General features: G+C 44.6%; 1 protein-coding gene across 1 annotated transcript in view; it reads left to right on the top strand.

Moving 5' to 3' along the window:
* The window catches only part of LOC147733265 (sperm-specific sodium:proton exchanger-like), a 4638748-nt gene that overhangs the window by 2034492 nt on the left and 2579426 nt on the right, over positions 1–24830 (top strand). The window contains exon 7 of the mRNA XM_086958943.1: positions 7632–7713. Coding sequence (XP_086815069.1) covers positions 7632–7713 — 82 coding nt within the window. The remainder of the gene's footprint in view (positions 1–7631; positions 7714–24830) is intronic.

Below are 24830 nucleotides of genomic sequence, written 5' to 3'. Positions count from 1 at the left end.
AGATCACGCTCTAGTTCTCCGTGCATAATGTGTACTCCATGAGAAGTCAAAAACCCACGTTCTCTCCAGAGTAGCCCGAAGTCATGCGCTACTCCGAAGGCGTACCGGCTGTCTGTGTATATGTTCACACATAGGCCAGCACTCAATTCGCAGGCCCTTGTCAAGGCTATCAGCTCTGCTGCTTGAGCCGATTTCTGTGGTATTGTAGCTGTTTCTACCACTGTCTTAAGTGTCGTGATCGCATATGCTGCGGAAGTCGTACCATCTGGCAGCCTCAAACACGATCCATCAACCCACAGTTCCCCATCCACATCTGGAAGTTATCCTGTAAGTCGACACGACCCTTTGTCTGTTCCTCGGTCAGGAAAACACAGTCATGATGTTTTTCTTCCTGACCCTCCTTGACCGGATAGGGCAATAAAGTGGCAGGGTTCAGGGTAGCGCATCTTTTCAGTGTGATATGTGGCGCCAAAAGTGTGAGCTCATATCCTGTCAAACGTGCACTCGTGAGATACTGGGTTTTCATCTGATTCAACAGGGCATCGACTGCATGGGGAACTAACACCAACAATTTGTGCGATAAGACTATTCCCTCACTCTGTCGTATAGCTACCGCTGTTGCTGCTACTGCTCGAAAGCACCCAGGTAACCCTCGTGCTACAGGGTCAAGAACCACCGAAAAGTATGCGCATGGCCTTTGTTTGTCCCCGTGTGCTTGCACTAACACTGATAACGCGCACCCATCCTTCTCGTGCACGTACAACGTGAAGATCTTTGTATAATCTGGTGTACCTAACACGGGTGCAGAGCAAAGGGCTTGTCTCAATTGGTCAAAGGCATTTTGACATTCATCTGTCCATTCAAGGGGCATTGGTGTTGTTTTGGACAGTAACGCTAACAAAGGTTTTATAATGTGCGAAAACCCCATGATCCACTGTCTGCAAAAGGACGTTAAACCTATGAAAGCGCGTACATCTCTCTGAGTGCGGGGAATTGGTGTGTCTAAAATCGCCTGAATTCGATATGATGTTAATGCACGCCCCTCCTTAGACAAAAGATGACCGAGGTAGGTCACCTTGGGTCTACAGTATTGAAGCTTTTTCTTCGAAACCTTATGATTGTTCTGTGCCAAAAAGAAAAGCAAAGCAATTGTACTTTCCTCACATTGTGCATAAGAGTCTGCAGCTAACAAAAGGTCATCGACATACTGAATGAGGACAACCCCAGACTGTAATTCAAAAGAATCAAGCTGTCTTTTCAAAGCCTGGCTGTAGATACTAGGGCTCTCAGTATAACCTTGAGGAACACGACAAAATCTATACGATTTATTATTTAACGTGAAGCCAAACAAATATCTGCTATCAGGGTGGACAAGAATAGAAAAGAACGCATTTTTCAAGTCAATAACACTAAATGTTGTTGCCGTTGGTGGCACCAGTGTAAGCAATGTTGTGATATCAGACACCACCGGGTATTGGGGAATGACAATTTTGTTAATTTCTCTCAAATCAATAATAAAGCGATAGACTTTGTCGTCAGTATCTTTCTTAAGAATCGGGAGGATAGGGCTGTTGCAAACATTGTAAGGAACCTCCTCCACTACTCCTGCAGTTATCAAATCTTGGTCAATATGTGTCAGGGCAATTTCACCTTCCCTGGAAATCTTATACTGTGGCACACGTGGCAAAGGTACTCCCTCCTTTACAGTAATTCGAATAGGTGGAATACACATCTCTCCCACATCCGTATCTGAGTTCGCCCATAACGTGTGCAGGAGAGAGGCCAAAGCTGCAGTCTCTTGTATAGTGCAAAACCTGTCCGATTCAGGGTAATTGTCATTCAAAATAACCCGCACTCCCTCGGGAGCGCCACGTATCGTTGCTCGAAAATATTTAAGCAAATCAATGCCCAAGATGTTATCTGGTGTATAGGGCGACAGCAAAAATTGACCAAAACTAAAAAATGTATCAAGACAAAGTGCAAGGGGTTTTGACAATGGGCTAGGGGAGGGTGTGCCATCAAACCCTACACATGTTATCATTTCGCCAGACAGGGGAGCCCTCGGAACCAAGTTTTTTGACAAAGCGCTACGAGTAGTTCCTGTGTCGACTAAAAACTGATCAGTAGAACCCAAAATGCCCGCTGATACATATGGACCTTTCTGATCTACCGGCACTTCAACTGATTCCGTACCCCATCCTACGCAGTCCTATGCATGTACATAATCCTGATGCTCCACATTCTCGCCCTCCGATATCTGATATTGATTTCGTCTATCAAAAGTATTTCGTTCATCCTGGCCACGGCCCCTCTCTTCAACCCTTCCACGATCACCTCCGCCACCTCTCGCCCCCAAATAACTATTCCTCGACCTTCCACCTCCTCGACCACGCTGACTACGTTGTTCACGAAGTACCGGACAATCTTCAGCCCAATGCCCGAACTCCTTACAATAGGCACATTGATCCTCCGCTATATCCGTACGACCATACGACGCATTACTCCCACCTCGTCTGCCTCTATCATTCTCTCTAGATTGCGTTCCACGAACCTGTGCCAACATCACCTTCGTTTTCAATTCCTTCGCTTTCTTATCAACACTTTCTTTAGCCTCCAATTCCTGCCGCTCATAATACTGAGCCATAGTTAACAAAGACGCAGGGGTCGCCGTGGCCCAGGAACTTTCACTCGATTTTAATCGTTTTGCAATCTCCGGTAGGAGATTAGCCACATACTTATCCACAAACAAATGCCTACCCGTATCGTCTGTTAACGATTGACCACTGTAATCGTGAAACGCCTCTTCTAAGCGTGTAAAGAAATCTGAGACCGTTTCATCTGACTTTTGTTTGCACGAAGCTAACATGGTCCAATCGATCTTTTTAGAAGGAACAAGCGTTTTTAATTTAATCAAAACAGCCGCCAGGAGGTTTAGAATCAACTCACATGGCTTACATGCAGGTTCCCTATCTAAATCTGATTCGTTTATTTCTTTCCACGTTCCCCCAAGTATTGTTTCATAATTATTTTTACGAATTAATCTCCACATGTCAGGCGGAAGAATTAACCCAAAAAACAAATCTATATCAACAAGGGTCATAACACAGGAGGAAATAGCCCCTTCCACCCCTTCATAGAACGCTGCTGGGTTTTTACGAAGATCCGGCAAAGAATTTTTCAACGCCATAACATCTGCTCTACCAAGGTGTATACACCCAATTATATATAAAATACCCCTTCGCATCCTTCGATGTTTTATCATCATCTGTACCATCCCCCTTAGGTGGAACATACAAAGGTGCAGCTTCACGCATAGGCATAACATGCACTTTAGAACTCTTATCTGAACCCCGGAGAGAACACTCCTTAAACTGCTCAGTGGACTCCGGCCCGGACTTCTTATTCTTTTTCCGCTCGTCCCGCAATCTGGACGTCTCATCCCGCAGCTGGATCAGTTGCTTGAAAAATGTATCAACATCTGCAAGAACAAATAAACCTTTATCTAGATTCTCACGATGAACTGATACAGCCTTAGATTCTAATGTATCCGAATATTTACAAAATGCGGTAACAACTTCATCAGCCAAAGTAGACAAAAAACACATCAATTCTTGTTCTGTCCATTTACCCCTCTCGACAACAACGTCAGACACAGTTACAAAATTTGTATTCAATTTACGGGCCCAACTACGCAAATCCGCGGCTCTTTCCGCAGATAACCTGACACTGGACTTGCCCCCTTTTCCCGGCTTATCCTGTCCTTCATCGTCCGAGTCCACAGTCGGAGCCGTAGGTGAAACGTACGGAGGCGGCGATCGATCTAGTAACAAAAAATCATCAATTTCATTATTAAGGACAGGATAAAGCGTTCGACGAATAGGAAATTGACCAGTCGTTTGCAATTTACGTTCCCGTTCCTCCCTCTCTCTCTTTTCCTGAGCCTCCTTTTTCTCAAGCTGTAAAGCCTTATCTCGAGCAGCCTTACGCTGCTCTTTGTCCGCCAAGGCAACCTCACGTTTCATTCGCTCACGCACCGCTTTCTCCCACATTCGTACACAGTCAAACATATTCTGCCTAGACCTACGTTGAAACAAACACTGCTCCACAAACTGAACCTTTCGTAAATCGAACGACCCATGTAGTGGCCATTGCAATTCAGGATCGGTTTTGGTGTATTTATGCCATAATTTACTGTACATTATAGGGGGAAGGCCGAATTTTATGTACATTTCACGGTTTGGAGTTCCTTCTGGGGGAGCCGGCTGTAATTCCGCTAACCTAATTGTGGTACCATTTCCAAAACAGCACATCCCTCGGAGCGTGCTTAAAACAGGCATGTTCAAAAAGTATCACAAAAGCGTGATACCGTATAAAATGGCACTTACAGTACTTCACACAAATGTGCGGCTCAAAGTAGAAAACAAGATTAGAGAAACATCTCTACATGCCTGCCTATGTGAAGTGCACTACACATATAAATTCAAAGTTCACAAAATCACAAATGTTAGCTAACTCAAATCAAAGTCACAGTCACAGAACTTCGGTAAGCGTCCGCAGACTACCTTACCGATCACAAATCTTACCCAAATCTCAAAAGGTCCAGATTCCAACTGCCAAGGTCTTTAATCGAATCAGCCAAACGGCACTTATCCAGCAACGCAGACGATCAAGAACTCAGTCGGAGACCGGCGCCACCTGGAAGGTCAGATCAGAAGGAAAGGAAGAAACACCGTGGGTGCCAAGACTCGGGTCACTCGGTGGCAGCGTACGCGTCCATGGCGAGTGTCCAATCCTTCATCACGACCTCTCCTTCGGGCATCCGAGTCGCCGATGAGTCCCTTTGTGGTCGCCAATTTGTGGTATCGGGTTCCCAAGGCCTACATGCTCCGTAGATAACCCACTTACACTGAAAGAACTGTTGGCACGGAAACTGAAAAGTACAAAGAACAAGTTTATTAAGAGCCCATGGGGTGGTGGTACATTCCTACAGCACCCTTCGGCAATGCAAGAAGTATCACATTGAAAGTCGGTGTGACTCGTTCTTTTATACAATTTACAGGTAATAAAAAGATAGGCGGTACAAAGTTACAGGGCTTTATGTACATATATGGTCATTTTTTGGAACACAGCCAACTCATGGGAGGGGTTACAACCGCACTGGTCAGTTTGGCGGCACATTCCTGAGGGGTGACTGTGTCGTAATTGGCATGGCCGCATTAGCGATTAGCTAAAACTACACGCTTTTCCTCCTTAACTTGGCTATATATGAAAACGCCATTTTGAATGTTACGGCGGCCATCTTAGACCATAAGCGGCCTCGTGGCTAGCGTGCCCTTTAGTCCGTTGTCCGTACCACTGACCACTTCAGTCTGCCCAGCAACAGGCTATTTTTAGTACTGGTCAAGCTCGCACATGCGCAGTCTCCACTGACCAGTTACCCCTCAGGAATGTGCGCCAAACTGACCAGCGGAGTTGTACCCCTCCAATGAGCTGGCTGTGTTCCAAAACATGACCATATATGTACATAATGTGTTGTAACTTGTGCCGCCTATCTTTTATTACCTAAAAACTGTATAAAAGACGGGGTCACACCGGTGTTCGGTGTGATACCTCTTGCATTACCGAAGGGTGCTGTATGAGTGTACCACCACCCCATGGGATCTTAATAAACTTGTTCTTTGACTTTTACAGTTTCCGTGCCAACAGTTCTTGAGTGTAAGTGGGTTATCTACGGAGCATGTAGGCCTTGGGAACCCTAATACTACAACTGGTCAGTTGGGACTGCGCATGTACAGGCTTGACCGTTACTAAAAATAGCCTGTTGCTGGGCAAACTCGAGTGGTCAGTGGTACGGACAACGGACTAAAGGGCATGCTGGCCACGAGGCCGCTCATGATCTAAGATGGCCGCCGTAACGTACAAGATGGCGTTTTCTAATATGGTCAAGATAAAGGAGAATAACGTGCAGCAAAGCTAAGCGCTAACCCAGCCATCGTCAAATTACGACACATCCAGAAGGTGGAAAATAGGTTTCTACGATCGCTGTTGTCGGTCCCTCAGTCTACCCCAACCTTCTCAACACATGTGGAGCTGGGATTGGATTTTGTTTCCGACAAGTTACGGCTAGCCCCAATAATCTTTTGGTTAAGGACCTGGTTGAACACCGAATTATCTCTGAACCACCCTATTATGGCTGACGTCATGTCCTTAGACCATTCCAATAGGGTGCCCCGGTTGGAGTACATAAAAAGATCCTTAGTCGAGATGGGTCGACCAGAACTTTTTTACTCTCCCTCTTGTTTTAGGAGGGAGGACATTGGCATGATTAAAAAACATTACATGGAGGGAGCCAGACTGGCACGAGAGGAAAGGGAATTGATGAAGCCAACCGTCAGAAGCCATTATTTGCTTCCACATTCCCCCTCAATGGAACCATATCTTGCCATTGTCACTAAACCATTTCACAGGTTCTTGTTGACTAGGTTCCGTTTTAATTTAATCCACTTCCAGCTGGGTAGCTTCCCTAAATGGGCGAAGCCAGAGGCAGCCCCATTCTGTAAATGTGACAATAGACCTGTACAAAATACATTGCACTTTACTATGTTCTGCAGGTTTTTCACCGTGGAAAGGGCTACATTTTTGTTACCTATCTTAAGGAAGGAAGGCTTTACTCAAGTAAGGCCTGCTGTAATTTACCTTCAGCTCCTAGGTAGCACTTATGTTATATTTAGTGTTGCGAGTTTCTTGGTAGCTGCGATAAGAACGAAATCTCGTTTAACAAGAACATGAATTTATTAACATTTGTACTGTTCACATTCCTTGTATTGAAATGAAATTTTATAGTTAATTGCACTTTATATAATTCCTGCTGCTAACTTGTTTTAACTATGTGTATTTTTGCATTTGGAATGTATGTATGTATATTGAATTTTATACTTTTTATGATTTTAACAATCGAATGAAGTGTACTTGACTGACTTGACTGACTGATTGGAAGGAGCAGCCAGGTCCTCTCACAGTTTTTTGAAGAGCACTGGAGGCCTGTGCTTTTTCTAACCTAGCTGTCTAAGACAGCTAGGTTAGAGAAGTTCAAAATGCTCATGTCTGGCTTTCTATCACATGACCGCTGTTCAAAGAGACAAGCGCACTTTAAACATAAGTACACAGCTCCCTGCACACTCAGTTCTTTCTTCCTAACATTTATTTAGGCCAGGCCACACCGGGAACAGAAGGTCAAGAAGTCCTTTGAAATCCACTTCACTGCAGTCGTCTTTTAAAAGCACAGCAGTTGAGGAACAAGACACGCAAACAGACGCGGTTATAGCGTTTTCACATTGTCTGCTGATGATTTAGTGTTTTACAGGTTTGTTGTTTTTATTGTATAGTATGGTAAGTGACATTCTCTTGTCACAATACAACTTCTAAATTGAAGTAGATTTGTCTTTTGTACCACGGTTCTAGGAGATTTTGAGTGCTTATAACCTTTTGTGCTCGTGCTTGTTGATGTTTTTGAATTCACATTAATTTTATTAGCACATTTTAAAGTACGCGGATAAACTGTGTGCGAAAAGTACAGTTCCAAAAGTTGTTGAAAGTAATTTTCAATAATAAATCTTGTGTTTTCTTCCTAGTTGCTACTACTTGTTGCAGGAGCAACAATAATAAATTTATTGATAAATGCGTTATCGATGAAGACGATGCTTGCGGGTTTAGGTAAGGCACTTACCTGCTTGCATGGATGGAAAACAGAAAAATATTAGTAGTTGAAGCATGTTAAAGGTTCTACATACAGTCAATTGAAAAGGTGTCAATGCTCTTATTTGGATATCTCAAACTTAATTTTTCTTAATAGAATTTGTTATATAGATTATGTTTAAAAAATTCAATCAAAATCCTACTGTTATATTGCAATTACACACCCTGTGGAGAGAGGAAGAAAAGGGAAGAGCGTTTTGAAGAATTTCTGTGTATCACCAGCTTTTTCCTGAGCGCAAAACTGGTAGTATGTGTCATCTTCTTCAGTAACATCTAATTGGAGAAGGCCAGTATCCTGCAAACCAGTCACATAGTTCAATGAGTTGCTGCTCTGAGATATTCATGCAAGCAGCCAGTCACAGGTTTGAATCCCACGGGGGCCAACTATGCCATTTATCATTCTGACATTGCTAAATTAAACTTGATTAAGCTGGATATTCGCAACATCTGTTATTTGTTTTGCATTGCTAAATGATGGGGTAGCAAGCAATGAACAAGAAGAAGAAATATGTTGCAGCTCCACACATAGCGGTCAGTCTTTACAGCTATGAAGTGATGTTAGTTATTAAAATAGTAGTAGATGTTCTTGTTTTTGGCTAGAAGAGGCAAAAACCTGGTGAATGGCGTTCTATGAGTTTTGAGTAAATCTGTAAACCATGCCTATACCCAGTATTATTTCCACATGTAGAATGAAGTCATCATCCTCATCCTCTCAGCCCGCAAGGTTTTATGCAGCTTCTGAAATGCTGAGATGTTGATAAATAATATGCCGCTAAATGCAGTTGTCTTTACCTGGTACTTTTAATGGATGCAAGCAGTGCATTGCTGCTGGTCTTTCTTTCAATGTCAACAGGTCTTGCTTGTAACTGAAAGTGTCTCTTTAGTCACTGGTGGGTGTAGAGTCTTGTGACTTAGAGATAATGGGACCCTTTTAGTTCCAGATGGACTCCGTAGAACAGTGATGTAAGTCCTTGAGTGTATTTAATAAAATTCATGATGTTGAATGTTCAGTTAACAGATACACGCTGTGGAATAAAGATGTGTAATACCAATCTCCAGGTATAGCATATTTATTTAAATGCTCCGAGGCTGGGGAGGCAGCTACAACTGGTGACGAGATAGGGGATACGTAACCCAAACAACCGACAGTGTTCTCCCAGAGAGTTTGCGGTGGGCCAGCAAACTGTTTTTGCGTGCCACACAAGCCTCAGTTGCAGTGAAGATCTAATGTTGCTGTATGTGGAGTCAAAGCGTCACTCCAGCCAGTGCAAGGCTTTTGAAGAAGATGAAGCCCTTATAGAGGCATTTTTTAAACATTTGTCAAAAACCTGCTGGTGAGGCCGCGAAAGAGGTACTGCGCCAAAATGCAAAACAGAGCTATAAGTCATATGGAATGATAATGCTAAAGGCAGAATTAACCAGCTACAGAGAAATGATAAATGCAGTGACAACCAGGAACAGAGAAGTGTTAAAGGTAGCAATAGCCAGGTGCAAGGAAGTGCTAGAAGACAACTAACCAGATGCAGAGAAACGCTAAAGGTAGTGGGAACGAGGTACAATGCAGAAGATTAAAAATGATGATGAACAAATGCAGGAGACAAAAATAGTACTTATCATAAAAAAGGAAGAAATTTCTGCACATCCAGTGAGTTGGCCCGATGACCCGTGTTTAAGTAGGGAATCACTACTTCCTGAAGGTACAGAATTCGGTGCACCGCGAGCGCTGTTCGAACAGCACATACTTTCAACTTTTTTTTTCCAGTGAATATATATATATATATATATATATATATATATATATATATATATATATATATATATATATATATATATATATATATTATTATTTTTTTTTACACAATATACGTTTACAACAAAAAACAAGAGAAGGGCCAAGTATACACGATATATTCTGATGGAATATTGCTAATATTAACACATAACTTATGCACAATTGCATACAGCTAAATATGCAGTACTTCATGTGGATTCATTTGCAGAAGTCTCATAATAATATCATTTGCGATTTTCAATGTTCCAGTTTATTGATGGTTACATTCACATTGTGTATAGAGGTGTATATACATGAATTCATTTGGTCACATGTTTACACTCTCGTTATTTTGTGTAAGTCATCAAATATTGTAATGAATTACGTAGGGATTTCTTCCCTAATTGTTTTTTTAAAATGCACGAGCACTTTATTTATTGCCACTTTTCTCCTAATGTTTATGCTGAACTAAGACGCATTTGCACTGTACAATATGTCTGCCACCATTTTTTAACTCATTGTCGGCCTAGTCCTCTTTTTATAACCATTGAGAGGTGGAGTTAAAATGGCGATTTTTTGTATCACACATTGACACTGAGGAAGCCGTTTCACGGCGAAACGCGTTTGTCTTTGATGGGGTGACGGGGGTCTGTCAATAAACTACGCAAACTACAGCTTCGAGTGCCGTCTGCTTTTCTTGTATACGAGCGAGCGTGCAGAAAAATATATATATATATATATATATATGGTCATCAGTGACGTCAATGACCATTTCATGAGTAATGTAATAGGTGACGTCATCAGCAGTGCATTGCGGCCGCGCGACTTATAGTTAGCCGAACTAATTATAACAGGGAATTTCAATGGTTTTGTACGAGTGAAATGTCCAGCTAACTATAACACCCTTGAAACCTAAGGCTTTTTCTGTGAATTTCTAAGGTATTTTAAATGCTAATTCCTAACTATAACGTGCCTGAACCTATGTTTTTTTAGCGGGACTGATCAATAATCCAGGTTAACCATTTCAGCACTAGCACTTTAGTTGTTCATAATGGCAACTGCACACATAATATGAAGTGCAAGGAGCAAGCATAAGATCTCAGCGAGGCAGCTTTATTATGCATTTATGCAAAACGCATTAATGTAATGAGAACCTTCATTGCATTAATATATAATGTTATTTGCACATTTATTTTAGCATAATCATGAATTTTGTATGTAATATAAATATTAGTAAATGGCTTTATAAATGTCTTTTATATAACAATTTTTAACATATTTATATGTTATTTATTTTGTGCATTTGACATACGATTTCATGCTGCTAGCTTATTTTTGCACAGCCTAACACATTTATGCGGTAATAAGGTTTAATTATTACTTTGGAAAAAACTAATAATTATGTGGTTTATAAAGTGCTTGTGGTTATGTAAAACGCTGTATTGTAATGCGACCAATTTTGTGGAAAGGGGCGACCACTCGGTCCCCCCGCACGTATGGCAGAGTACCACGATCCCCCCGGGAAGCCATCTTGGGCGGGAAGCGAGTCTCGGCTGGTATGCCCGAAGCGGCGTAGCCGGGGCGCGCTTTTTCCCGCCCTAGAGTGGGCTGGCCTAGACACTGACGCGGCTGGCCACGCCCTCGGGGCAGGCAGGGGCGGGTTTACGCCCGCCCTGAAGACGGATAAAAGGGGCCGCAAGACCAGAAGGCATCCTCTTGTTCCTGTGCTCTGAAGCTGCACCTCCTCGCTGCACGTGAGCTCGAGACGGAACGAAGAGCCAATTTTGAGCGTTGTAATCTTTCTTTTGTCTTACAGATACTCTGTCGGAGAAATGCCCAAGAAAGGCCGAAAGAGAATGACGACTGAACAGATGCTTCGGGTCCTCATGAAGGAGATGACCGAGCTGAAGAAGCGGGTGGCGGAGAGAGAGGGGGAAGGGGGGCCGGAACGTCCTTCGGCTGGAGCAGCCCCAGGAGGGAGAGCCAAGAGGCCAAGAGGCCAAGGAGGGGACCAGCTGGGGGAGGCGTCCCGGTTCCCTGTACCCCGCTCGAAGCGCCAACCCCAGTACCCGTGGAGGGGAATCCGATTCCCGTGGTGGTCACCCCGGTGTCCAATGGCGATATGCCGCCCGAGCTGGCAGCACAACTTGCAGCGTGGTTGGGCGAAAGTAGTGAGGGCGCCACGGCTGTCGACGCGCAGGCGCTGATGAAGCAATTGCGTGAGAAACGGGATGCAGCCAAGGTGTCCGCGCCGGCTGCAGTAGTTGACAAGCCACAAGGGACGATTACGACCGCAGAGGCAGCGTCCGGTGCAGGTAAGCGGCCAGTGCCGATTGCGAGGGATGAGTCAGCACCCTCTCGTAGAGAAAGGTTGGGTCAACATGTGCCTTTGGCAATTAAAGAGAAGATTTGGGCGGGGGAATATGTGAACATCTTCTCGTTGCTTGTTGATCATTATGAGGTGGAGCATGTTAAGGGCCAGAAAGACCTCATGCATCCGAGTGTTTGGCGCGCAAAAATGGCCGCCTTTAAAGTGAATGAGAATATTGGCAATTGGGGCAAAGCATGGGGGATTTTTACGTCGATCTTGGGGGAACGTAGGCCCGAGTTGCTTTCCGAGTTGCCGACCTATCAGTCGCGAATCATGGGGTACTCGACGTCACACCAGGGTAACCATTGGTTCTGCTACGATAATATTTTTAGAAAGGCTAAAGAGCATAATAAAAGCTTAACCTGGGATTGTTATGATTCTCTGACATGGGATAAAATGAAGGAGACAGGTATGTTGAAAATGCCATTGGTAGGGAGTAATGTTGGCGAATCCTCCCGCCAATATGCGGGGCCGCCCTTTCGATCAGGTACGGGTACTGACGATTACTCGAGACCTGCCGGCAATACAGGGAAAAGGGGGTTCTGCTGGAATTTCAACAGAGGTAAATGTACTAGGCCCCAGGGATCGTGTAAATTTAAACACGAATGTAGTGGGTGCGGGTCGTCCCATCCTGAGTCCACGTGCAGAGCCAAAACGGGTGATAACGGGAGTAGAGGAGGCGCCAAACAGGTCTAACATAGTCCGAGGGGCGCCTTTACCTACCCCGATTGATACCTTGGCGATGATTCCCTGGCTCAGTGAATACCCGGATCGTACTTCTGCTGGGGTGCTGCGGAACGGGTTTTCGTATGGTTTCCGCATCCCAGTAGGGGACTTTCAGGGTGTGGAGAAGTGTAAAAATCAACTTTCGGTCCTGCAGCATACGACCGTGGTACAGGATAAGATCCGGAAAGAGGTTACTCGAGGTCGGGTTGCCGGCCCGTTTAGTGTACCCCCGGTGCAGAGTTTTGTTTGTTCTCCTTTAGGGGTGGTCCCCAAGAAGGACCCGGGTGAGTTCCGACTGATTCATAATTTATCAGCTCCACGTGGTCTTTCTGTAAACGATGCAATAGACCCAGAAGTGTGTTCGGTGCGGTACGCATCCTTCGATGAGGCCGTAGCCATTTTGAATCGCCTGGGGCCCGGGGCGCTGATGGCGAAGTCAGATATCGAGTCAGCGTTCCGATTGCTCCCGGTACACCCAGACGACCAGCGTCTCCTAGGTTTCATGTTTCAGGGTCATTATTACATGGATAGGTGTATGCCGATGGGGTGCTCTATATCTTGTGCCTATTTCGAGAAATTCAGTAGTTTTCTACAATGGGTCTTCACAAAGAGGACGGGTTTCCAACATGTAATGCATTACCTTGATGATTTTCTGTGCCTTGGGGCAGCCGGGGATCTCGAATGTGGCCAGGCCTTGGCCGAATTTTGTGTGTTAATGAAGCAGTTTGGTGTGCCATTGGCACCAGGTAAGACGGTGGGTCCTGCGACTTGCCTCGAGTTTCTGGGGATCGAGTTAGACTCCAGTGAGGGTTGTTTTCGTTTACCAGCTGACAAAGTGTGGAAGTTCAGGGCGGCCCTGCAAATGTGTATAAACGGATCTAAAGTTACGCTGCATCAATTACAGCAGTTGGTGGGACAGTTGAATTTTGCCCTGAGGGTTATACCGATGGCCCGCCCATTTTCCCGTTCAATTGCCCAAGCTATGGTCGGCCTAAAGGAGGGTCATCATCGCACAAGACTATCGGCTGAGGTCCGCCAGGACATGCGCATTTGGTTAGCATTTCTGGCGGATTTTAATGGTCGAGTCGTCTGGAACAAACCGGCCGTGTCCTCTGAAGAGCTGGGGCTATGGACAGATTCGGCAGGTAGCATAGGTTTTGGTGCCATCTTCGGCACAAAATGGTCGGCACAAAGGTGGCCGGCATGGTGGCATGACAATGGACTGACAAGTAATATTGCTTTCCTGGAACTTTTCCCCATTTTGGTGGCCCTGAGAACCTGGCCCGAAGGGTTCAAAGATCACTCTGTGGTATTTTGGTCTGACAATATGACCGTGGTCGAGTGCATCAATAGCCAGGCAGCACGATGTAAACTGATTTTAAGACTGCTCAAAGAAATTGTTTTACTGTGTATGCAACTGAATGTGCTATTCAGAGCAAAACATGTCCCGGGGGTAATGAATCAGGCGGCTGATGCACTGTCTCGTTTTCATATGCAGGCTTTCTCGCGTTTCCTTCCCACAGCGGACCCAGAGCCGGCACCCTTTCCCGAAGCTCTCTGGTCTCTCGGTGCCCCGAACTTCGTCACCTCGTGGGAGAGAGCCTAGCACCAAGGACCAGGAAGGCATATGAAGGGGTGTTTCGGTCCTATTTAGCCTTTTTGGGGACTGATAGAGAGGGGCTTTGGGGCCACGAGGAATGGGTAGTGAATTTTCTGATGTCCTTACGTAGGGCTGGGAAATCGGTGGCTACGGCCCAGAGGCATCGTGCTGCCATTTCCTTTGTTGCCAGGGCTCATGGTATCCAGGACCCGACAGCGTCTTTCGTTGTACAGAAAGCGCTGCGTGGGTGGCAACGCCTTGAGGGTCGCAGAGTAGATGAGAGGCGCCCGATAGGTTTGGATAGGTTGGCCCAGTTGTTGGCCACACTCCCTGCCACATGTTCATCTCAGTTTGAGACGGTGTTGTTCCGAGCCGCTTTTACGCTGGCATTTCATGGAGCGATGCGGGTGAGCGAACTGGTGGCAAGGAACAAACAGGATGTGACAGGGGGTTTGTGCCAGGAACACGTTCAGATCAGAGGAGAGACAATGACTGTCTCTTTTGTCAGGTCCAAGACCGATCAAGGTGGGATGGGTGACTGCATAATCATACGCAGGATCCCCGGGTCCTCCATGTGCCCGGTAAAGTGTTTAGAAGACTACCTAGCACGAAGGGTGGCATCATGGGGGGGGACCTTGTTGAGACACGCGGACGCCACCCCACTGACGAAATTTCAGTTTCAGCGGGTGCTTGCGATGTCAATTGCCGCTGCGGGCTTGAACCCGGGCGAGTTTGGGACCCATTCCTTTCGGATAGGGGCTGCTACAGAAGCTACAGCTAGGGGTCTTAATGTTGAACAAGTGAAACGTGTGGGGCGTTGGTCCTCCAAGTGTTATAAGAGGTATGTGCGGTTGCACATGTTGTGAAGCTGTAATGATGTACTCACGCTTCTTGTTTTTGTTTGGTTTTCAGTTGCGCAAGCCTACGAGGCGGGGCGGACTATGCAGTCGACCCAACACCGGGCCAGCGGTCAGACATCACCGGCTGTGAAAAAGGAGGTGTGGGTCGTGGGCCACTCATATGTGAGGCGTGCCGCGGACGTATTCAAAGCAGGTGACATGATTCACGTAGCTGGGGAATACGGGTACAGTGTGTCCTTCTACGGAAGAGGCGGTCTCTGTATTGACCAGTTTCAAGCATTTTTTGAGGGTTTGTTAGGGCGGACGAGGTCACCGCCGTCTATAGTCATAGTACATCTAGGGGGCAATGATTTGGTCACCACCGGTAGACGACTTCTCCTGGAGGCAATGCTTTCCACTGTAAGTTGGTTGGCGAGGAGAGTTCCGGGGTGCACAATTGCGTGGTCCCATATGATCCCACGAAAGGTGTGGCGAGGGGCTATTTCTGTTCCTGCTTTGAATCACTCTGTGAGAAAGCTTAATAACAAAGTGAGTAGGTTGTTCCGTTCCAGGACATTGCATTCTATTTCGCATGGCTGTATTCATGGTGACAGTATGTTTTGGGGGGATGGTGTGCATTTGTCTCGGGGGGGGGAATGAGTTACTCATAGGAGACTTCTTAGCATGGTTAAAAACGTTAAAACATGACCTTTAGGTAGGAGCTTTGTGGGGGGTCCGGATAGCCGGTCAACTATCCGGCCTGTGGCGGTAAGGTCATGATCGGTGAGCACTAATTGGAAGATCCCTATGAGTGGGCGTCACCCAACACGGATGGGAGCGCTCGGGAGAGGTGGCCATTGGCCCCTCAACGGGGAGGCGGTCCCTTCTAAGGATGGGTCGCCGAAAGAAAAGGAAAGGCGGTCAAGGCCCCTTCCTGTGTAGGAGGGGTTACAGCCCCCTCCTGGGGAATTTCCCGGGGCCAGTGACGTCTGCGACGGCAGATGCGGTAAGTTGTGCGGGGTTTGGGGGGGGTCTACGCTACCTTCTAGATACCTCACACGAGTCCTCGAACGACCTTTAAGTGGCGTCAAGTTTTATTGGTGCCCCCGTCAAGTCAAGGGAAATTGGTAGTTGCACTTGAGGTACGCCTCAGTGCTGTCGCCCCTCACAAGTGGGGGGGGTATTTCTGGTTAGGGATCTTGACACCGGTTACGACCTTGCCGTTGGCCCTTAAACGATAGGATGTACAATTTCATAATTTCAAGTAAATGTTTGTAGGATGTTAGTTCGGCTAGGAGAACCTCTGTATTAGAGAATCTGTTAAGGTTAGCCAAACATCGCAATGTGGTAATGAAATTGTACATTAATATGAAACTGTTGATTTAATGTTTTAATTTTGTTTTAATAAATACGGCCGGGAGGGTCACTCCCTCCCTCTTCCAAAAACTTCAAGAACTGTTTCCTGTTTCCCTCCTTTGGGGATTGTGTTGAGAGGGGGTGGCGGGTATCTCAGCCATATGGAAAGGGGCGACCACTCGGTCCCCCCGCACGTATGGCAGAGTACCACGATCCCCCCGGGAAGCCATCTTGGGCGGGAAGCGAGTCTCGGCTGGTATGCCCGAAGCGGCGTAGCCGGGGCGCGCTTTTTCCCGCCCTAGAGTGGGCTGGCCTAGACACTGACGCGGCTGGCCACGCCCTCGGGGCAGGCAGGGGCGGGTTTACGCCCGCCCTGAAGACGGATAAAAGGGGACGCAAGACCAGAAGGCATCCTCTTGTTCCTGTGCTCTGAAGCTGCACCTCCTCGCTGCACGTGAGCTCGAGACGGAACGAAGAGCCAATTTTGACCCACCCACCAGCCCCTGAAGACAGCCAGTTGTTTTTGAATAAAAGTTGATGGATAATTCTAATTTCGTTTACAGGTCGTGGTATTATCGTGTTGATTTTGAGTGTGTAATAAAGAATGGTCTATTTCATTTATGTTTTGTGATTAAAGAGATTTCGGCTTTAGTGTTCATTTATAAGCATGCTTTTAATACGGTCATAGTAGCCAATGTATTTTAGTTTAGTAGGTTAGTCAGCATTGTCGTATTTATTTTGGTCGGGCGGTAAGGTCATGATCGGTGAGCACTAATTGGAAGATCCCTATGAGTGGGCGTCACCCAACACGGATGGGAGCGCTCGGGAGAGGTGGCCATTGGCCCCTCAACGGGGAGGCGGTCCCTTCTAAGGATGGGTCGCCGAAAGAAAAGGAAAGGCGGTCAAGGCCCCTTCCTGTGTAGGAGGGGTTACAGCCCCCTCCTGGGGAATTTCCCGGGGCCAGTGACGTCTGCGACGGCAGATGCGGTAAGTTGTGCGGGGTTTGGGGGGGGTCTACGCTACCTTCTAGATACCTCACACGAGTCCTCGAACGACCTTTAAGTGGCGTCGAGTTTTATTGGTGCCCCCGTCAAGTCAAGGGAAATTGGTAGTTGCACTTGAGGTACGCCTCAGTGCTGTCGCCCCTCACAAGTGGGGGGGGTATTTCTGGTTAGGGATCTTGACACCGGTTACGACCTTGCCGTTGGCCCTTAAACGATAGGATGTACAATTTCATAATTTCAAGTAAATGTTTGTAGGATGTTAGTTCGGCTAGGAGAACCTCTGTATTAGAGAATCTGTTAAGGTTAGCCAAACATCGCAATGTGGTAATGAAATTGTACATTAATATGAAACTGTTGATTTAATGTTTTAATTTTGTTTTAATAAATACGGCCGGGAGGGTCACTCCCTCCCTCTTCCAAAAACTTCAAGAACTGTTTCCTGTTTCCCTCCTTTGGGGATTGTGTTGAGAGGGGGTGGCGGGTATCTCAGCCATATGAACATGTAAACACTCTACATTTGGGGCCTCATTTATGAAAAGTGACGCATCGCTGCGTGAAAACAGCGATGCGTCACATTTCACTGCGCACTCCTTACGACATTCCGGATGCGTCATATTTAATGTATGACGCATCATGTCGCAAGGAGTTACAGATACGTCAGTATTTCTGACGTATCTGTAAGCGCAAAAGTGATGCATTGCTGGAGTGTGTCACAAAAGTGACGCAACTCCAGCAATGCGTCCTTTCACATGGGGAAAGCCCCATGTGAAAGGGCTTGCGTTAGTCTTACGCCTGCTGTGAGGCAGATTTTGACGCAACAGCGTCCTAAAAGTGACGCAGTGAAATCTCATAGATTTCACTGCGTCACTATTACGAGGCTTTTTGCGGGGGAACGCCCCCCTCTGCATACATTATACCTGACGCAGGTATAATGTGGCGCAGGGGTTTAAAAAGTGACGCATCTACTTAGATGCGTCACTTTTTAAATATGGCGCAACGAGGCGCATTTTTACACCACTGGTGCGTCACAAAAAGTGACGCACCGGCGGCGCAAAACTGACGCAAGGCCTCATAAATAAGGGCCCTGGAGTCTATCTTCAATGTTTATCACTAGAGCACGTGGTGTCATCACGAAAAAGAAAAAAATGAGTGTGTGCCCTATTTAAAGTGAACACTACTGCATGTCCGCCATGTGATCAAGGGCAGTCCCTGCCCGAAACGCGTCATGCCTACCTTAACTGCCAATGGATAATAAACCTTTGCTGTGAACACTCAGAAGTCGTGTGGTGGTCCGTATTTTCTGTGGTTGCAACCTTTGAGATTGACCCATATATATATATATATATATATATATATATATATATATATATATATATATATATATATATATATCACAAGCAAATCTCCCAAAATGAGAGGAGCATCGATAGCTGGTGCCGGCGGCAAGGTTCAGGACACCCTCGCAGCAATACCTTTTAGCAAAGACGTTTCAAAATAGAAACACGCCGCACACTACTCCGTTTGTTAAATACTTAGTTTATTTTCTGTAGGTTCCCCACCTACGCGTTTCGGACATGAAGCTGTCCCTGGTCACGGTACAAACAATAGTCCATCATTGCTGTTTAGATTAAGTACCTGTAGTCACCACCTGGCAATTATGGTGCATTGTGGGCACAGTAGTTTTATGGATCAGTATAATTCCAAACCGCGCAGTGTGAGTTACCGGATCCAAGCATTCACGCGACACAATTTAAACTCTGTTAGATGTTAGTGATGGTGAGTGCCAATGCGCAAAATATTAGTCAAATGGACTGTTCATGATGTGGCTGGTTTAGCTCATATCGTTTAGCGCAAATTATCACCCTTCAATTAAAGTGTGGTGGACTGAGTGTCCATATTCATCGTGGTGGCTAAGTGCCTTGGAGTTTGATTGTGTCGTTTCCTGCTTTAGATCAACAGTAGTCACAGTGCATGGATAATTAAAATCAAGTTACATTTTCTAAGTGTCACATACATTGAATTCATGTTGCTCAATCATGGAAACAGAGGTTACTTCACTGTTGGTATGTACTTTTTTCTTTCGACAAAAAGAGAGAATTTTAAGAGAACATTATACAATGTCAATATATTCAGGGGCTCATAAGTGTACATAAAGTTCCTCATCGGCGTTGAGACCCCAAGGGCTTCTAGTTTTGAATCTTATTATTAATTTTGACTCAAGCCTTCTCAAACTGGTTGTTCGATCACCTCCTCTTTCATTTTCACCAACCATAGCTATTCCAGAATATTTCATGTCCTTCCAAGTTTTACCTGGATGCGAGTTCAGATGTTTAGCTGTTGCATAGGTTGGGTCATTATTTTGGATTGCTCTAGTGTGTTCAAGAATTCTCTTCTTTAGTGGACAGATTGTAGAGCCAATATATTTCTTGCCACAGAAACACTGTATTTGATACACCACAAATTGTGAGTCACATGTTATTTTGTCCTTAATCATAAAAGTTCTTCCCCTGGGATCTGTTAGTGATTTTAAGTTTTGACCAATATTGCACGCTTAACATGTCATGCATTTGCTGAAGCCCAGTTGTCTTTTTTCCAGCCAGCTTTGAGTTCTTATTTCCTTGAAGTGGCTGTTTACCAATGTATCTCGGATTGATGGAGCTTTACGATATGTCACCAATGGATTCTCACCAATTAGTTAGTCTGCCTATCTCATTGTCTTTCTTGAGAACGTTCCAATATTTTGACAAAATTTGGCGGATTTTATAGCTCTCCTTGGAGTATGTTAGTATTAATCGTGGTTTGTCATCTTCTGTGTTATTTCCAGTGGATTTTTGTCTTGTTATTAGTGTTTCTTCTTTTGACTTGGCTCTTGCTTTTTGTTCTCCTTTGATTATATCGGCATATTTATATCCACGTTTGGAAAAGCGGTCTTTAGTCTCTTTAAATTTGTTCTCCATTTCATTCTCTTCTGAGCAATTCCTTCTCATTCTTAAAAATTCCCCGTACGGGATGCTCTTTTTTAGGGAGGTAGGGTGGAAGCTAGTTCCGTGTAGTACACTGTTTGTTGACGTTGCTTTTCTGAATACAGTTGTTTCTAGTTAGTTGTTATTGACATAGATTTTTGTGTCCAAAAACTCTATTTCCTCTTTTTGAATATTTGACGTGAATTGTAGCCCAACTGCATTTTCATTGAGGATTTGAATGGATTCCAGCAGCCTCTGTTTCGTACCTTTCCAAAGGAGAAACAGATCATCTATGAATCTGAGCCATATAACCACGTCCGTGGTATATGGTTCATTTTCTTCTCTCCAAGCTATGTTCTTCTCCCACCACCCCATGGTGAGGTTCGCATAGCTTGGAGAGAATGAAACACCCATGGCACATCCGCAAGTTTGTCTGTAGATTTTTTTGTCGAAAGTGAAGACGTTATTTTCCAGGCAAAAAGTCATCATATCTATTACCATGTTTGTGTGTCGTAATTCTGATATGGGTCTCTGATTTAGAAAGTATTTGGTTGCAACCAGTCCTATGTCTCGCTGGATTGAAGTATAAAGCGAGACAACATCAATAGTTGCTAGCCAATACTCTGGTTGCCATTCAACTCCCATAATGATCCTAAGGAAGTCCCCAGTATCTTTAATGTAGGAGCTGAGTGTTGGAACTATTGGAGCCAGAAAATAGTCTACATAGGAAGATACATTTTCGCACAATGAGCCACAGCTGGATATTATTGGTCGGGCTGGTGGTTTAACAAGAGTCTTATGAATTTTCGGAAGAAAATATATTGTTGGCATTATTGGATGTGCAATTGTCAAAAAGTTCTTTTCTTCCATGCTTAGGAGGCCATTTTCTTGCCAAATTTGTATGCATTTATGGAATTTGTTCATCATAGTTACAGTTGGATTGTGTTGCAAGACTTCATAGTTAGTTCCATTGTTTAGTTGGCGATGGGCTTCTTCCAAGTAGTCTGTTTTATTCTGCATCACGATATTCCCCCTTTGTCCGCTGGTTTTATTTCTATTAAAGCGTTGGACTGGAGGCTTTTCAAGGCTGTACGTTCCTTTTTTGTTACATTTTCCTTTTTGTTGTTGATGGTGTTGTTCATTGTTTCTAGTTCTGCCACAACCAGATCATGAAAGACATCTATGCGGTTGCCCGGATGTAAAACAGGACAGAATTTGGATTTACTTTTCAGATTGGTTTTAGGACGTGCTCCTACCACATGACCAATTTGGGAGAGTGTTTGAGTATTCGTTAGTTCAGTTTGATCAATTTCGTGCGATAATTCATAAGCAGTTTGTAGACTGTTTGCATCCGCTACTACAAAGGCTTCGGATTCATTGTTTGAAACAGGCTCGGTGGCTGTAGTTGTTTGTTCAGCGCGCTTGTTTTTGGAAAAGAATTTCTTTAGTTTCAATTTCCGCACGTACTTGTATATATCGATCAGAGTTTCAACCTGGTCCTGATGTTTGTCAGGACAAAAAGATAGTCCTTTACTCAATAACGTCTCCTCTGGTTTTGTTAGAGTGTAGTCTGATAAATTAATTATCAGATTAGGGTCTGCTTTGGATGTTTCCTCTACTTTCTGACTGTCCTGTTGCGAAGAGGATATCTTTGATTTCTTTCCTCTCCGGGTTTTCCTCCTTGGATGGGGTTTGTCATTCGTCCCCTTCCACCTCCTCTCACTGATACGTTGCCGCGTCCCCTTCCCCTTGTCTTTGGGGTTTGTTGATCTTTGTGGAGCATTTCTAGCTCCTCTGCGAATTAAGTCTTTTTGATGGCACTCTGGTTTGTTCACCCTCGCTTACTTCCGACTCAGTTTCACTGACAGTGGTATCATATTGTGCATTTCCTGATCCCACATTGGGTTGTTTTAATGCGTCAAAACGTTTGGCAAATGTAAAGATGGTGCCATTTGCAAAGTCAGCCTCATCGCGTTTAAATTTTCGCTGTTTCCTCTCCTGAATTTCGTTATCATGCCTATCCAGGTTTTTATCCATATTTCTGCGTAGGTTATTCACAGTTTCCTCATCTTCCCCTAGTGACTGTATTTGGTCCTCCAACTCTTTTATTTTGATGTGTAGGTTGTCCACATCTTTCCTGGCATGTTTCAATATGATCAAAATCATCTTACGTGAACAGTCCATATTGTTTTGTCCCCACTCTTCCAGCATTTCTAGGCTGGTATCTGGATGATTAGGTAGGGTAAATATACGTAGTCCTCTTGGAACTAGACCAAGTTCAGTGTACTTATCCAATGTCAGGATTTCCCAACTTTTTGAGATCTCTTTTCTCTGTAGTTTTTCCAGTTGTTGGAATAGCTGTTTCGTAGTTGGTTTAGCGTTAGTATTGGTTGCATTTTTACTAGCTGATGAATTGGATCCTGTTTCACTTTTGGAAAAAATGTTTTCAGCTTTTTCAACGCGTTTGGCTGTTCTTTGTTCCATTGTGAGGCTGGGCGTTGTTCTGGGATGTGTTGTTATATTGCTGAATTCAAATGCGACGTTTTATAATTTCGTGACATATGTTTGTTGTGGGGGGATTTTTGCTAAATTTACTCGTTGCAGAACATATCTGTTCCTTTCCACTTCAGAAAATGTTTTTAACACGGAGTAAGTGATGTTCTGTTTCCAGCTTGGAAACAAACACAATAAGACGCTTTAATCGTTTAAAGACGTACACTATTAATCACTCGCTGCAGCTCCTGGGCACGCATTCACATTCAGAACAGGACTTTTCACTTACCCGGGAGTCTCCCGTCGCTGGCGGTGCCCTCCGACACTTCCAGTCGGCGCTCAACCGGTGAAAGCACAGGTTCCTTTCGCTGGCGTGCCTCGAGTCAGTTTCGCTTTTGACAAGACGCCCTTCGGAAAAAATAAGATCCTTCCGTTTTCCGTTTTTCCGCTGGTGAGATCTTGTAATCCTTTTGGGGTCTTCGCAGTGTAAGTTTGTTTTTCCAAAAAGCGAGACGATGAAGCTGGGCTCCCTCTCACAGATTATTGAATCACAAGCAAATGTCCCAAAGTGAGAGGAGCATCGATAGCTGGTGCCGGCGGCAAGGTTCAGGACACCCTCGCAGCAATACCTTTTAGCAAAGACGTTTCAAAATAGAAACACGCCGCACACTACTCCGTTTGTTAAATGCTTAGTTTATTTTCTGTAGGTTCCCCACCTATGCATTTCGGACATGAAGCTGTCCCTGGTCACGGTACAAACAATAGTCCATCATTGCTGTTTAGATTAAGTACCTGTAGTCACCACCTGGCAATTATGGTGCATTGTGGGCACAGTAGTTTTATGGATCAGTATAATTCCAAACCGTGCAGTGTGAGTTACCGGATCCAAGCATTCACGCGACACAATTTAAACTCTGTTAGATGTTAGTGATGGTGAGTGCCAATGCGCAAAATATTAGTCATTATGGGAGTTGAATGGCAACCATAATTGCCAGGTGGTGACTACAGGTACTTAATCTAAACAGCCATGATGGACTATTGTTTGTACCGTGACCAGGGACAGCTTCATGTCCGAAACGCGTAGGTGGGGAACCTACAGAAAATAAACTAAGCATTTAACAAACGGAGTAGTGTGCGACGTGTTTCTATTTTGAAACGTCTTTGCTAAAAGATATATATATATATATTTATATAAATATATATATATATATATATTACCTACTGGCGGTCGCCAGTAGGTATATATAGTTAGGATTTTTTCTCTATGGGATTTTTGAAAATTCTATGTCTAATAACTTTGGCGTTTGTGGACGGAATTGGCTGAAATTTTCAGGAAAATGGAACATTTTGTTTCTGAGCAGCCCCTGACAATTTGGGGGGGTTTCATTAAGGGGGGGCCGAGAAAAAAGGGGGGTCCCAAAACGTGTTTTTCCCATGTTAATTTCCATAGGGCGGTTGGCCTCACTTTTAGCTCGAACGGCTGAATGGATTTGCACGAAACTTGGCAAAATTGTAGGGACTGTTAGCCCGATGTGCCTTTGCTAGGTCTCAATATATGTGCTCCAGTGGATTTTGAGTAATTTAGGTTCAAAAAAAGATATATATCTGGGCGGAGCCTAACCACACATCTGATCTGATTGGCTGTCAGCACTTCATCCAAGAAGTGTTGGCAGCCATCTTGGGACCAATATACATGATAGCACCTCATTAAAAAGCATTGTAGTTAATAGAGGGTTTTAGGACTTTAGTTACATTATAAATCATTTGTTGATGGTACCATACTCGTTTTAGGAATAGTGGTGGGTTCTAAGGTGATTTTCGCATGTGAAAAAACCTTCTGCTGTGATATCATGAATATTGTTTGAAAGAAAACTAATATCTCATGATTTTCCCACAGTGGTTTGGAAGGGGATCTATAAGCTAAACTGAAAGCATATTTTCTGTAAATTCAC

This window comes from Lissotriton vulgaris, chromosome 2_1, assembly GCF_964263255.1.
Source record: "Lissotriton vulgaris chromosome 2_1, aLisVul1.2, whole genome shotgun sequence".
Lineage (NCBI taxonomy): Eukaryota > Metazoa > Chordata > Amphibia > Caudata > Salamandridae > Lissotriton > Lissotriton vulgaris.
The sequence above is the reverse complement of the archived record's forward strand: the minus strand, read 5'-3'. Positions and strand labels throughout refer to the sequence as shown.